The sequence below is a fragment of the Pterocles gutturalis genome, unplaced genomic scaffold (genome assembly GCF_000699245.1).
Source record: "Pterocles gutturalis isolate BGI_N339 unplaced genomic scaffold, ASM69924v1 scaffold17022, whole genome shotgun sequence".
Lineage (NCBI taxonomy): Eukaryota > Metazoa > Chordata > Aves > Pterocliformes > Pteroclidae > Pterocles > Pterocles gutturalis.
This window is the reverse complement of record NW_010113159.1, coordinates 181,218-194,559: the sequence shown is the minus strand read 5'-3', so window position 1 is coordinate 194,559 and position 13,342 is coordinate 181,218. Positions and strand designations below refer to the sequence as shown.

Here is a 13,342-nt window from a genome sequence, read left to right as displayed (position 1 = left end):
AAAATCCCTTCTGTTTTGATTCAGCATCTGACATACACATGTTCACCCTGTTTAAATACTTTGATTTGGGAAGAATTATGTTGAGCAAGTATATTCAGTAACTAGTAAGTAAGAAAATGTAGATTGTGTGGTTGCACTTCTGAAACTTCAAAACACTGTGTTGCTCTGTATGGACTTAATAGTGAAGTTTTTTTCTGGCTGTTTTAATGTGAGAATCTTTTTTCTTGCGATTAGCCGGTGTCAGGTGATGTTCATGGAAGAAGCCCTTCACACTTCAGACAGTGACAAAAAAGAACAGGCAGCTTAATGCTACCAAACTCGGGGTGTGTCAAATCTCTCTCAAGAATGATAAACTCAATGGAGTTGTCTATTTTTAACCTCCTGTTCTTTCCCTTTGGCAGACTAATCAGTGTTAGCTGAGCTGTTTCACCAAATGAATCCAAGCAACTCTATTGCTTTCTGAAATGAACAGTGGACCTTGCAAGAGAGTTTCAAGTCTGCTTTAATGTATGAAGTCCCATTTTGAAACAGTATGTCAAATGAAGCCAGTTCAGAGCAGAAGCTTTCTACAACAACAGTCAGTTCAGTTGCTGTTCAGGCCGGGGATGCCAGTATTGTTATAGCTGTACTTAAGGTAAGGCAGCAACTGCTAGCGTGTCTGTTCTTGGCTTTCTGTTACTCGGTAATTACTACTTCTTTTAAATGTTTTGTGCAAATGAATAGTAAGCATAAAATGTTAAGACAAGGTAATTTAATCAGTTAATATCTAATAGAGCTTCCTTGGAAGTTAACATATGTTTTTGTTCACAATTTCCATTTGTGTGTTATGTTTTTGTTTTAAATCGAGTAGCTTGGCCAAAAAATGTATGCCTTTAGAGACAAGGAATTCCTCTTAATCTATTTAAAAAGGAAGAGATAAAGGCAGAATGCCATGAAAATGTGTTAATAAGCATGATGTTACCCTTAATTGTAGTTGGGACTACTCAAGAGTTATTTTTAAACTATACTCAGCAATAATTTTACATACGTAGTCTACCAACTCCATAAATGCAGATTGTGTGTCTTTTTTTGAAGTATTTGCTGGGAAAAAAATGCCTCCACCCGATAATGTGTGGTTATTTTTGAAAGCTGTGAATTCACATTCCTGTGTGTTTTAGTAGAAGCCCCGTGTGTATGTAGTTGTGTTTAGAAGCACCTAAAGGCCTGTTCTGTGAGCTGGAATCCACACCTACAGCTTGCAGAAAATTTGGAATGGGGAGTAAAGCTGGATGCCTAGGTACTGAATCCCAGTTGGAATTTATTGGCAGTTTGATTCTTCACTCTCTGAGCAGCCTGGAAAACATGCTAGCATCAGCCACTAGAGTTTTCCTGTAATGCAGAATAACAAGTCGGGCTGTCACTGAATTAGGGTGGTTATTCAGGATGGGGTCACCTCAGTTGTGCTGGTGGGAAGGTTCTCTCTTGTCAGTTCTGGCCCTTCCTGGGAGACTTCCTGGGGAGTAATCTTGTTGGAAGGAGTTCAGGGTGAAGACATTTATTTTTCCCATGTATTGTGTGGGAACCATGCTAGCCTCCAGTGACGTAACTGCTTTGCTCCTTCTCACCATTCTCTCTGAGTTATGCTTCTCAGCCTGTAGCAGTTCTGCAACACAGTGGGGAAAGCATTAGATATGCTTTGGGTTGCTGTCAAGCTTCCTTTCTTCGTGTATCCTCTGGGACACAATGGGAGATTGCTTCTTTGGGTTCCTATTCCAAAGGCTATTAAGTGGCCTTGCTGCTAGTTATGTGGTCTCTCTCTATATATATTCAGTATACAGGTATGTTGGAACTGTGTGAAAGAAATAAGATTTGTGATTGTGGTTTTTCCATTTCCTATACTGTATTTGTACCTGCTCCTTCTCCCCAAGTTTCCTTAACTGTCTATACAATCTTCAGCTGAAAGGGGAGATGAGTTGGAGGAGCCTTTGTGGCCCATTGTGATAATCTTACTCTTCAGAGATAAAACCAAAACCATAGTAGCTATTGGATAAGACTAGAGTCTGGGATTTAGGTACCTGTTTCAAATTAAGTGAAGTTTATATTTTATTCTCTGTGCCTTCCTTCTGCAATTGAATACATGTTTGTGGGTCCCTGTGCTCCTATGACCATGGGAAGTATGCATGACCTGAGAGTCTATGTGAGTAAACAAATGAACAAAATCTTGTGTTTTCTGAAGGCTGTAATTGTTTACTTATTACAGTGTGGAAAATGGGTGAAGCTTCAGCTGGCTGAATCAACACCGAATTTATTAGAAATTGGCAGCAATCAAGATGAGACTAAAAAACTACTGCAAGATCATGAATTCCTCCTAGCTAAACTTAAGGTAAGAGGTGATAAGACCATACAAAAATACATCTAGTTGCTATGGTTCAGGTACAACAGTTGACATAGCTGCCTGTGCCTTCTGTTGCAATGTGGTTGTTAGGTAAAACTCCACATAGAAAAAAATATGTTCATCCTTCATCAGTGTAACAGATCAAAGTCAGGCCTTTGCACTGGAAAAGTATGCTCAGTGTTAATTACTGTTTTCTGACAACAGCAGTAAAGATACGCTTTTTTTTCCACTTTATACATTACTGTCAAGTCAAGTGAAAAATTCCCATAGCCCTCAGTAACTGCTAAATATAATGGAATGTCAATTTTTTTTAATTCTCCAATGTTATGAAAAGTTTGATTAGTTTATAACAGCTGTAAAAACAAGCAAGCTCATAGTAAATTTGAAGTAGATATTCCAGGCACATTTTTGTTTAATATTAATTGATGTAATTTATGGTAAGAATTATATTCTAACATTGTTTTCCTTGTCTTGAGCTAGGAATATTAGTTAAGGAATTTAAAGAATCCTAATTAAGTTAATTAGGAATATAGTTAAGTAACAGACCTAAAAGAAGATTTTAGCATTCTTGAGAGCAGATTATAACAACAGTGGTGTTTGGACACAGAGTGACATGCTTGCATGAAAAAAATACATTATCTTAAATATGGATATTTGACACTAAGAAGACTCTAAAGGCACCAAAGAGGAAAATTTGTTTTCATGTTTTGATAGGGCAGATAGGCTTTATACCTGTAGACAAATAAATTCCTCTAAAATCTTGGAGCTGTGTACAGCAATTTAATAGATTCCATCTATTCTGGGTTTTTTTTTGAGATTACATAAAATCCATATCTGAAAGAGCAAACATGATCTGGATAGGATCAAGTGCACTTGATTTAATACTAGTGACTATGTGTTTCCCCAGTCCTTATAAATCTCAAAGGCACGTGAGGTAATTTAGTACAGCATACAGAGAATGTAATCTAATATTATGCATAGTGTAGATTTTTCAGTAGTATGAGGAACAGCATTACCAAAAAACCCAAACCAAACAAAACCAAAACCACACCCCAAACCCAAAGAGGGTGGTTCTGCTATCTTTAATTATGCAGGTGCCTCATCTTTATTGCCATCAGTGCTACACTCAGGCATTCTTGGAACAAGCTGCTGTATCCTGTTTGAACAATCCAGAATTAGCTGAATTCTTGCACACTGAGACTCAGTAAATTTTTTTTTTCAATGTTAGTTTAGCTCACTCACCAGTTTCAATATTTGCATAAACAAAATTCTCACTGAAATAGTATTTGTCTCAAAATAGTTTTATGACTTCTTTCTGGGCTTCAAGTTAGTAAGTATTTGTGTTGTGTGATTTCAGCACTAGCTATAAACAAAGATTAATTTTAGCGGCATCTCACTGAGGAGGATAGTTTACACCACTGAAAACTCCAAGTTATAATAATTACTGTAAGAATCTGAAGCTGGACCTTTGTACTATATAAAATATGACCTAAAGTCTGAAATTCGTCCCAAAATAATAATGAAAAGACATCTAGGGAAGGAAGAAGGAAAGAAGCATTGAACAGATCAGGATTTAAAGATAAACTAGGTGTAATTCCATAATTATTAGAGAAATGTGCGATCCAGTCAGCTGTGCATGTGATTCTGCTCAAACAGTTCCACAAGCCCTACCTGTTTTTCGGGAAATAACAATGACACATGGAAATAGGTGGAAAAAGGAACAAAAGACAGAGTTTTTGAAAGTTTTGTCCTTCCACAGCAATCCAAGTTCTGATGAGCAATCAGATCATGAACATCATAATGAAATGGTGAACCTGAAATGAACCTGATCATGAAAGAAAGAGGGTCAGGAGGAGGCAGATGAACAGCAATATAACAGAAATACTATAAAGTTCAGCAATCCAAATAGAAGATTGTGCAGTTAAAGTGAATAGCAAGAATTTCTGTTGCGGCCTTAAGTTTACTACTTGATTGTGGAGCAGCCATTAACAGACATGGCTGTGGAAACAGTGTAGGAATCCAATACTTGCAACTATTCTGAAGAGAACTGAGAAGTATGAGTGGAAATTTAGGATTCTGGTCATCTATACCGAAAAAAGCTGACATTAAACTGAAGGCAGGTGCATAGAAGGGATATAAAAGGGAAGAGGTTAATCTAATTTCTAGAGTGGGCTAAGAAAATGTTTTGTTTGGATTAGTAGAAAGGCTGAGATTCTCATAAATATATTGCATGGGTAAACACTTCTTGTGGTGGCCCAGCTGGCATCTAAGCACCACATGTTGCTCACTCGCTCCTCCTCCCTTGGTGTTATGGGGAGGAGAATTGGAAAACAAAAGGTAAGACCTCATGGGTTGAGGCAAGGACAGGGAGGGAACACTCACCACTAGTTATGGGCAAAACAGAATCAACTTGGGGAAAAAACAAAAGAATTTAGTTTGCTACCAATCAAATCAGAGTAAGATATTGAAAAATAGAACTACATCTTAAAAAGACACCCTCCCCCCACCCCTTCCTTCTTCCCGGGCTCAAAAACTTCACTCCTGATTTCTCTACCTCCTCCCTGCCAGCAGCACAGGGGGATGGGGAATGGGGGTTGTGGTCAATTCACCACATGCTGTCTCAGCCGCTCCTTCCTCCTCTGGGGGAGAACTCTTCAAACTCTCCCCTGGCTCCAGCCTGGGGTCCCTCCCATAGGAGAGAGTCCTCCATGAACTTCTTCAACATCAGTCCTTCCCCACAGGCTGAAGTTCTTCACAAACTGCTCCAGTGTGGATCCCTCCCATGGAGTCATGGCCTCCTTCAATTCACCACATGCTGTCTCAGCCGCTCCTTCCTCCTCTGGGGGAGAACTCTTCAAACTCTCCCCTGGCTCCAGCCTGGGGTCCCTCCCATAGGAGAGAGTCCTCCATGAACTTCTTCAACATCAGTCCTTCCCCACAGGCTGAAGTTCTTCACAAACTGCTCCAGTGTGGATCCCTCCCATGGAGTCATGGCCTCCTTTGGGGTCCTCCATGGGCTGCAGTTGGATCTCTGCTCCACTGCTGACCCCCATGGCTGCAGGGGCCAGCTGCTGTCTCGCCATGGGCTGCAGGGGAATCTCTGCTCCGGCACACCTTCACCCCCTCCTTTCTTCACTGACCTTGGTGTCTGCATAGTTGTCTCTCTCACACCCCCCTCCTCTCTTTGCTGCAGGTTCCTTCGCAGGCTCCTGAATTGCTCCCGGCCCTTGGGCAGAGGGCTGGTGGCTGGGGCAGGCTGGGCCCTGCCTGGGGGTGTGGTGGAGACTGGGCAGGGCAGGCTGGGCCCTTCCTCCTTGTGCGCTGCACGCCTCTTAAGTGTGTTACTCACAGAGGTGCTGACTGGCTCAGCCTTGGCCAGAGGTGGGTCTGACTGGGAGCTGGGGGAGCTTCCAGCAGCTTCTCACAGGAGCCACCCCTGTGGCCTCTCCCCACTACCAAAACCCCGCCACACAAACCCAGCACAACACCACAGGAGAGCAACCACTGAAGTTGAAGGCCACTGCTGGCATAGGAATATATATAGCACATGGGGATCATTAAAAGAGGTAGGCTGGAAAGGTTTTCTAACTGTCAGAACCATGTCCCAAAATAGATTTTCAAAGGGAATAAAAGGGGCAAAAATCCTAGTGCTTTTCATTGGCAATAAGAAATATTTGTGGAAAGGACTGTGTGAAATTATTGTTTCTAAGACCCAGGGGCCTGAACTTGACGACCCAGCTGTTGTGTAATCATAACAGCAGATGTAAATTTGTGTATCTTTGGTTTATTGAAGCTCTTCACTTCTGAGATCTTGATTGTACTATAGCTAATATTTTATATCTCTGTTGTTCACGTTCATATAAACTACGGAAGATTGTGAACTTTAATTATAAATTAGATTGATTCAGAAGCTGCTGTCTACTTAAGAAATGTTGGACAGTATTTCAGAGGAAAAAACAACTGGGTTCAGGAAGCAAAAGGTAAAAACTTTACTGACATGCAATTTTTGTTCTTTTGAGATTCAAATCAGTAAAGTTCAAGAAGAGTGAAACCAATTCTGTCTATGAAATTGCGATTGTACTTAAAATATTTGCATTTTCATTTTTAAAATAATTTGAGAACTTTTTAACATGAAAAGGAGTACATTCTTTTTGTAATGAGACTGGTAGAGTTAAGTTTTGCAGGTGTCTGCCGCTCATGAAAATTAATAGTGAAAGTGCAGAATTTGACCTATTTTTAGTTGATATATTTTCATCTTGTACTCTTTGTTTCAGTTCTAATTCCTAATTTTAGCTAGGCCTAGAGTATAAAATCGTAGTAACTTTGTACCAAAATGTAGTGGCTCCTTGCTCCTAAATACTGCAGTAACTAAACAGATATGTAAACAGCATACTAAATTATATGTATATATATATTCTTAATCATGGCTACATTTCTTACTGCATAAGAACTACCAAGACTGCAAATAACAAGCACTCAGAACCGAAGAAGGGATGACTTTAGTTCCATGCTGCCTCAGTCCACAGGGTCTTCCAGCCTCTGAAGCCCATTTCTGCAGATGATGTGTGCTAGAGCTCCTGAGCAGAACCTGTACCTTTTTGTGATATAGTCTTCCTTCCTCTTCTTTTTTAGAAATGATCAATTTTTATGTTTAGTTGAAGCTTTCCAGAAAAATCCAGTATGGCACAGGTCCTGATACAGGAAGTTTTATTCTGCTTTGCAAATTCACAAGCAACAGTCTTCCAATGGAGAAGAACTGTAATTTTAAGCATTGCAGTCTGCATTAGGATTCCATGAACTAATGCTAAAATATCATGATTTTGAATTTTTCCTTCAAGCAAATGTACCAACATCACTAGAGGGGTTCTATAGAGTTGTGTTTTATTGTAACTTTATTGCATTTTTAAGTCAGCCTTTCTCTAAACCGTGTCCTCATAAATCGCTTTTCCTTTGGTTTTGTCCTGGCGTTAGCAGCTCCATGGGGCTTTTTGGGTAGCAATATACTGTATGCTATCACCTCTAGGCCTTTAGGGATTTTTAAGTCCTATCTGTATCTTGGCTGTGTCTTCATGGTAACAATAACATTGTTTTATACTGTGCTTTTATTGGGGTAGCCTTTTAAAATCATCTTCCAAGCAGCAGGCTGTGTTTTCGAAATAGATTTTGAGAATCAACATCTAGGTCATGTAAATGTCATATCCTGCCTCTGTGTTCTCTGTGCAGTGTAATGAATGGTAACAGGAACAGCTATCATGTGAAATAAATTGTAAGACTAAAGTATATTTATCGAATGTATAGACTGTTTGAAGAGCAGCATATTATAGTTATGTGTGCTAATTTACCTATTGGGAAATGGCTTCAATTAAATAAATTGTTCATAGTATTCAATAGTATTCTTGTACAAAAGCTTAGAAACATAATTAGTAAGATGAGAATGAAATAGCACAAGTCTAATTTTACAGGCATTACATAACACAATAGAAATGTGACTGCATTATTAATGCAGGTTTGCCTTTGATGTGCTTGATCTGTTTTTATTGTGAAAATCTTATGTGTCTGAAGTTAACCAACAGGGAAAAGTGGAAAATAGAGGATGGGGCCTTAAAAGATGGGTAGAGTGTCCTTCCGGATGAAGTAACTTCTTTCTTCCTTTTAGTGTTGTATTAACCATTGGAGATTTCAAGACCTTACCTAAAATGGAGCGTTCTCAAACAAGTGAACAGTGTACACAGAGATGTGGCTGATTATGCAGCCATCACACCTGTAGGTTTCTTCTGAAGGCCATTACCAGTGGGGAAAAAACCTCCAAACCTTCATTATTTTCAGTAAACTGTAATCTGTTTTTTAAGAGTGGTAGGAACACTATACCCTTTTGCTAATTTCCCAGTTCCTTGATAATTATCAGAGAAAATAATCCCTGACTTTTTGTAATTTTAAACTGAAAACAATGATTGCTAACATATTAAATCTCCAGAGTTGTTTTCTAGCCATTTCTTAGCCTTCAAGGGAGCTTTTTATTTTCAGCAGAATTATTTTGACTGAACACTTAGAATTCTGATGCAATTTAAGGAATATCGATTTCAGGTTTCTCATAACTTCATTCTCTACTAAAAGCCAATATTCCTTACAGGATTGTTTCTCCAATAAGACGACACAGTCTCCTTTTGCTGAACTGCTGTAATGTCTGAAAGCAGCGTCACAATTAGGAAACGCAACAAATAAAAGAAAGTAGACATAATGAATGGAGTAATCTTTTCCATGTTTTTATTTTATAGCTTATAACATTCACTTTTTCAAATGAAGTCAAATTTACCTGCTAAAAGCAAATGCTTAGCATAAAGAAGTTGGAGTATAATTTTACATCAAAAATATTGGTAAAGCATTTTCAGCTATATCTAGTAAGCAGTCTGAAGTATGTCTATACAGGGTGATGAAGTCACATCCTTTTGTATTTCATTCATTCATCTTATGACATTTCTTTTATTGTACTTTGGCCTTAAAGCTTCCACAAGACTTTCACAAGATCTTTCTTCTAGATGCAAGGAAACAAAAAAACCCCATAACTTCCTTTTGATCTGTTATCCAGGATTCATCCAACACAGGTAGCACTTGGCAGTTAGTATTTGGAGTTTAGCCTGGTTTTTGAGGTTGAACAAAGAACTGAGGCTTTGTTGGCTCTGAAGAGTTTGTGCTTATATTTAGGAAAATCCAATATTACATGGACAAAATAATTTTTATAGCTTTGACAGAATAAAAATAATTGAGAAATAATGATGCAAAACAATAAAAGAAAAACCAAGAAAGAGGTGAAAGAACTGTGTTAATGAGTGCAGTGAAAGATGGATTTTTCATTCAAAATTTTTATGAGCTTGGTTCACTAACTTATCATTGTCATTCTTTTGATAAAGCTAGGTTTTAAATTTTACTAATTTTATAACCATATAATCTCTGTGGTTTAAAAATTATCATGAGTCAGTGCTGGTCTTTTTTTATTTCTAATAATAAGGATTCTGACTGGTGCATGTAAGATTAGAAAAACACCTTCAGTAACCTTTCGTTACTTTGTCAGCCAGATAAATATTCTTGAATAAAAGTTGACTGGAGGACTTTTGATTAGATTCCCAAGGCCAACTGTTTTTCTTGATCTGATTCTTGTCTCATTGTGGCATTATGGAGACATAAAACACTTGCCATCAATAGTGACATCGGAGTGACACTATCTACTCCATGCAGATAACCTAATTTAAAGTCAAGGCATCCTTTTAAATAAATGTTAATTAGATTCCTACTTAAATACAGAATAGGTAGCATTTGGGGGATTTGAGCTCTTCTCATATTATGAGGCAATTGGGATGGGGATTCAACAGAAGAAAAAATGATTGGTTTTACAGAAGGATTAGAAAACAGCAATTCCCGTTCCTGGTATTAAGAAAATAAAATGGAGTGTGTAGTGTGTACTGTTCCCTAGAACACTGGCTTTTGATCAGATGCTCTTTTTGATGGGTTTCTCATCAGGCAGTAAGCATGCATTCATGTTGCTGATAATTACTTTTCCATGTACTGTAGAAAAAGATGGATTTGTTGGATCTGCTCTGTTAATTTTACCACTGTTTGTTTTCGTAGTTATCTGTAAAGTTAAGTTAAAATAATTCCTTTTTTTTTTTTTTCAAAGAAGGAATAAAAGTTCCATAGTTTATTATACTGTTCTCACAGTACTGCTTTTACAGAGAACTGATGAACCGCTTCAGTTAAAGCTGTGTAGTATATAAGGTCTAGGGAGGACTGGAGGTTATGGTTCTGTGTTTAGAGCAATAAAGTTTTCTGCAATTTCCTCTTTTCAGTTGGATCTGTCAGGAGAACTTAAAGTTTTCCAATTCTTTAGCCTTTATTAGAGTCTCTGTCATGAGAACGAGTTATCATAGATTTTAATTTGCCTAATACAGATTTATTTTCCCATTACACATTCATGTGATAACATCTGTAATAACAGCAGAAACTGGTACTTTATTAATTCATGCCTATAATAAAACCCAAGATGGGAAGAAAAAAAAAGAATATAGAACAAATGCTAATAATTTTTTCTGACACATTAAAGATTTTTAACATAAGCAGGAAATGGCCTGGCAGTTATCTTTCTCATGGTGAGATTAGTAAAGGGAATGAAACACAGTAGAATTACTTTCTTGACAATACTATTGTTATTTTGTGGCCAGCTTGAGCAATACATTGAGCTGAACTGGAAACATTTCATAAATTTTGAGTTTTTCTGGAGAATACGTGCATATGCTCAAACTGCTCTTGTCTGGATTGCATTGAAGTCATCAGAGATTTATGAGTAACTTACCTTACAAACTCTTAAAGCTTGTAATCTCAGGTAATGTAATATGATGGCGTATGAAAGAAGATCTAAAATATATGCATTGCTATCACTTCCAGGAAGATCTATGTTTAAGGAACTGTAGACCTATTTGTGTCTAAATATTAGAGACAGAATGATAAATTCTCTTGTTTTTAAATGAATTTTCATAAAAATATTGCCTCTTAAGTGCAAATGAAATTCAGAAGCTTGCTATGAAACATGCAGGAACAGCTGCACTCCTGTCACTAGGAACTGGGAAAAAAAGCAGGAGTAGGAGACTTGTGAGTAGTTTATCAGACTCAGTGAAAACGTATCCTGACACCAGTATTAGCACAGTGTTTTGGATTCTGTTTACAGATTTATTGAATTTTTAAAAAATTTTCTTCTCAGGCTTTGGAAGACCAGGTCTGGGACCTACTCCATGAAGCAGACAAGGCTGCAGAGGAGAACAAAGAAAAAAGTCAGGTTTATGATGCTATGGCAGAGACCCTAGGGGATGCATGGGATGCCCTCATCATTATGTTAGAGAAGCGTCAGGCACTTCTGGAACTTACTTCAGTGTTCTTTGAAAATGCTCTGGAGGTTTGTATTTAAATCAAATGACTCTTAATTTGAAACCTCCCACATCTTACAGGTACTCTGTCCACTGTAATTTTACTCTTATAAATGTTCATTGCATTCCTAAAGGTTGAAGTGATTAAGAAAATAAAAATCTCTACACACATCCTTCCTTTTCCAGCTTCTGGATAGTTCAGGATGAAACTGAACAAAAAACCATGGAGATTTTAATAAATATCTTAGTCATGATGTCTCAAAAATTTGTACTTGACAGAAAAGTGACAGTGAAAAATGGAAGTGGACCAAAACCAAAAATACGTTAATTCAGTGCCTATGGACATTCTGCAGAATATCTTTCATTCCTTATGATTCAAATTATTTGATGTTGAAAGAACTAAATTCTCAGATGCCTTCATTAATGCTTACTGAAGATTGGCCCCTGAAGGTTTTACACAGAAATATCCATACAGCGATTGTAGTTACGCAAACTAAACATTAGTCTAACTTGCCAATCCTTTACCTGAGACTTCCATGTGCAGATGTGTACAAAAGGACAACTGTGTGAGTTCAGAGACAGACTTCAGAGTGTTGTCTTTCCTTGTTTACCCATTTCATATCCTCATATCCTAATTCACTGATACACAGGGAGCTAAAGAAAAGAGGGATTCCATGCTCACTTTGTGTAGCCTCACATTCAGTCATCCCCATGTTCCTGGAGCTTTGAAGAATTTAATAATTCTCCCTGATAATTTTGTTTCTATAATATCGCAGTGCCACCTGTAAATTACAGAAGCAACCATTCTACTGCTAACTACCTTAAGAACTCAAAGGTCAACAATCTACTAATTATTTTGTCCTGTCAATGTGTATTATACAAAGAAATTAGTATAGACTTGACATAAGTATCACTATGATAAATTCTGTGCCGCCAAAGGTTGACCTAGTGCAGACTAAGTCCTTAAGGGGCTAGCTGAATTGCCCCTGCAGCCGGCTTATATCATTAAAACAAAATGCAGCAGCTCGGGCACAGCACACATCATACCTGTTATATATAGAAGGGAAGAAGAAATGCAGTATCAATGTAAATAGGAGTTGCTGAAACTTCTCATGGAAAGGCTTTTCTTAAATGACAGCCTGTAATTATTGAAATATTAGTTTTATTGTGATAAAACACAAAATGTATCTCAAGTATAGTCTTTAGTGAAAATCAGAACTCAAATCTCAAATGTTGATACCTAATGGATTTCTATCATAGCGTGCAGATCAAGAGGGAGAAAAATGTATAGCAACAGAAAAGATGGAAAAAGCAGAGTGCTTGCTTTTCATCTTCCTTAATTTCACTGTAGGTTTCAACATCTTTGCTTACTCTAAAGCACAAGTTTGAACTCTACTGTTTTCTTCATTCTTGAAATGAAGCAGTAGAATTGATGAAGACTGGCTAAGATGCAGAATATGTGTCTCAGCTCTCTCTGAGACACTCATACTTTTGGAATTGCACCTGCAAAGGTGGAAGCCAAATAAAAAATTCCAATCTTAATTCAACAATCTCAGCAGATTGCCAGATCTCCCTGAAACACAGCACGTTTCAATATTTAAGCTATGGAACCCATGTAAAAATGAGCTGTAAAGGGGTAACCTAACTTCAGTCTTCATTACAGAGATGGTGTTTCCCCACTATAATTAATTACTGGGTTTACGATAATATTAGCTTAAATTTGCTACTTATTTCTGCCTTCAAAAATGTCTTTGAAGATCTGCTATCTCTGTCTGATGTTGCCCTTAATTTTTGTTCCCCTCAATACTTCAACATTAGAAAGAAGTTCTGGGAAGGAGACCTAAGTTAAAGGTTTCATTCATGTTAAACTATTTTAGTGAAAAACCTTGAAATTAGCAGATTCTCCCATAAGAATTTATTTCCATTGGGTTTGCATGCTATGTAGGAAAGATGATTCATAAGTGACAAATTGTAATTACAGAGTATATCAACTGAAATTTGGGGTCCCTCCGTCAATGAGAACCTCAAAAAAACAGAAGGTGCTTAGAAGCCACAA

The 13,342-nt window shown here is 37.6% G+C and overlaps 1 protein-coding gene across 1 annotated transcript in view; it reads left to right on the top strand.

Annotated features, from left to right (window-relative positions):
• The first annotated feature begins 532 nt into the window (after positions 1–532).
• CCDC141 (coiled-coil domain containing 141) overlaps positions 533–13,342 on the top strand; it is a 73,983-nt gene continuing 61,173 nt past the window's right edge. The window contains exons 1-3 of the mRNA XM_010074371.1: positions 533–634; positions 2,240–2,362; positions 11,124–11,315. Coding sequence (XP_010072673.1) covers positions 533–634; positions 2,240–2,362; positions 11,124–11,315 — 417 coding nt within the window. The remainder of the gene's footprint in view (positions 635–2,239; positions 2,363–11,123; positions 11,316–13,342) is intronic.